This window comes from Wasmannia auropunctata, unplaced genomic scaffold, assembly GCF_000956235.1.
Source record: "Wasmannia auropunctata unplaced genomic scaffold, wasmannia.A_1.0 LD334050.1, whole genome shotgun sequence".
NCBI lineage: Eukaryota > Metazoa > Arthropoda > Insecta > Hymenoptera > Formicidae > Wasmannia > Wasmannia auropunctata.
In genome coordinates, this window is record NW_012028840.1 from 2,891 (window position 1) to 5,807 (window position 2,917).

The 2,917-nt window shown below is 31.7% G+C and overlaps 1 protein-coding gene across 1 annotated transcript; it reads left to right on the forward strand.

The window, feature by feature from the left end:
- Nucleotides 1-232: 232 nt before the first annotated feature.
- LOC105459735 (integrin beta-nu-like) lies at nt 233-1,299 on the forward strand (the record flags this gene model as incomplete). The annotated part of the gene is made up of 2 exons (XM_011705977.1): nt 233-518; nt 894-1,299. Coding segments are annotated over 2 exons (526 nt in total), but the record flags the coding sequence as incomplete, so codon positions are not given.
- Nucleotides 1,300-2,917: the final 1,618 nt, after the last annotated feature.

Consider the following 2,917-nt stretch of genomic DNA (forward strand, 5'->3'; position numbering starts at 1 on the left):
AAAAATTAATATCTCGTTAAATATTGCGAATTTTGCAAAATGGTAGAGGACTTTTCGATTCAGTTTAGTCCATTCTATCTACCCATGAGCGTTGATACACCTATTAAGAGACACCCTGTATATATATGTATATACATATATGTATATACATATAGATGATAATATTGATACATATATGTAGGTATATGTAATCTTTATTATTTTCATCTTATTTTACTATTTGTTTAATTAGAAATTACCCATTGGATCTCTATTATCTTATGGATCTCACATGGTCGATGAAGGACGATAAAGAAACTCTGGTAGGATTAGGTTGGAAGATGGCTAATACGCTCGGTACATTCACCACGAATTTTCGTCTTGGCTTTGGAAGTTACGCCGATAAACCTTTGATGCCATATATCTTTCCAAAACACGAGGAAAATCCGTGTAAAAGCGAAAACGCCATTTGTAAGCCACTGTATTCCTTCTGGCATCATTTAGAACTCACTGACAATATACCAAGATTTATTCACGAAGTATGCACTCTATATAATTAACTTTACTTAATACTTTTATATTATACTTAAATATTCAAATATAACAACTTAAATATAACATAGAGATAATAAAATATATAAATATGATATAAATAAAGAAAATACATGAGAAATATATATTTTATACATATATTACATATGTATATAGATATAATAAATTTATTTTAAAAAGTTGTGAATATTAAAGATATTTAATCATTTCTCAGAAACAATTTTTTCGATTTTTTGAACGTTCAACAATTTTCAGTTAAAAAAAGGAATTTGAAGTAATTTGAATATATTTACATAATTAGATTGTTTAAGAGTTTTTGAAAAAGATATTTAAATAACATATAATATATAAACGAGTTATAGGTAAATTATAGTTCGGTGACTGGTAATGTGGATAATCTGGAAGGTGGTCTCGATGGGATTGTGCAAGCGATTGTTTGCGATCAACAAGTTGATTGGGCTCATCAAGCACGGAAGCTGATGCTGGTAGCGACTGATGGACTCTTGCATTTTGCTGGCGAAGGAAAGGTAAAAGACGAGAAGATTCAAAAGAAGAAATTGACAAACAATTTAATATTTTTCGATGCTATTATGTATCTATAAATTTCTCTCCCCTCAAGCCTGTAAAGAACTTATTGCGAAAAATAACACCATCGAAAGATATTAAATTGTTTGTCAATTTAATTATAAGTTACAAGTTTTCGACTTCACGCAAAGAGATGTGTTTCAAGTCCGATAAACCGCGCGGTGTGCAGATTGAGTGTGGTGAATATTGTAACAATAAGAATTTTAACATACCAACACCTGTGTTGGCTTTTATATTTTCACTATATTGATTTATTTTTTAGAGCCCATTGCTTCGAATTTAATTTTAAAAGAAGAATTTTCATATTGTTAAAATTATATAGGGTGTCTCATTTTAATCGATCATCTCAAATATCTCTTGAACAGTGCATTTTAGGGAAAAATGTTTCAGACACAAGTTTTGGGACTTCGAGGGGGACATAAGATGATAACATTGGTTTGACTCTGAGTGGTGTCGTCAAGGTCAGGACAAGGTCACTTTGAATTTTTTAAATGAAATCTTTCATTTTTCATTACATATTCTTGTAGCACACCTCGAGAGTTTTCCAAAACGCTTAATAAAGTTATTTTTCAATAAATACTTTTCAAGTTATAAAGCTTGAAAGTTACAGTACCGTCGACATTAGCATCCAAGGTGTCCGATAGACGGACATCTGGAGCATACCTCGAGCATAGCATACCTCGAGAGCTTACCAAAACACTATTTCATTAAATATCGAGTTAAAAGGCTTCAAAGTTACAATATTGTTGGCATTAGCATTGGTACCCAAGGTGTTCGACTGACGGCTAAAACTTTTTGAATGTTGTTCAGGGTCATCACCTTAACAACATTTGTCAAGGTCAAGACGATTGGAGGTTCTTCCTCGTATTTTTATTATTTCAATTTTTACAATAAAGATGAAAATAATAATTAAAAAAAATGGGATAACATGTGCGGCTCGATTAATCTCAAAAAGTCATATGAAGGTCACGATGCTTCCTCGGGGTCACAAAGAAGTACACATGCACTCCGAGTCAAATGTTGTCCTTGACAAATGTTATCAAGGTGATGGACCTGAACAACATTCAAAAAGTTTTAGCCGTCGGTCGAACACCTTGGGTACCAATGCTAATGCCAACAATATTGAAACTTTGAAGCCTTTTACTCGAAAGATATTTAATAAAATAGTGTTTTGGAAAGCTCTTGAGGTATGCTATGCTCGAGGTATGCTCGAGGTGTCAGTCTATCAGATAATGCTAATGTCGACGGTACTTTCAAGCTTCATAACTTAAAAAGTATTTTTTATTGAAAAATAATTTTATTAAGCGTTTTAGAAAGCTCTCGAAGTGTGACTACAAGAATGTATAATGAAAAATGGGGAGTTTCCATTTAAAAAATTCAAAGTGACCTTGCCCTGACCTTGACGACGCCACTCAGGGTCAAACCAATGTTATCATCTTATGTCCCCCTCGAAGTCCCAAAACTTTTGTCTGAAACATTTTTCCCTAAAATGCACTGTTCAAGAGATATTTGAGGTGATCGATTAAAATGAGACAACCTGTAGGATAAACCCGGTATATACACCGCACTTATTAAAAACTTAATTTATCAGATATTATCTATTAAGTTTAAGTTAAATGAACTATGCCAGTAAAAACTTTATACTGTTTACTAATTTTAAAAAAATATTAGGAATTCAAGTTATTAATTTTTTATATTAAAAAAGAAATTTCTTTAAACCCTTGCATTTTTGCCTTATAAAAATAGGGATGGGTTATATGGCTATTCATTAGTGTGATAAATGACTCGAAAAATATACAAA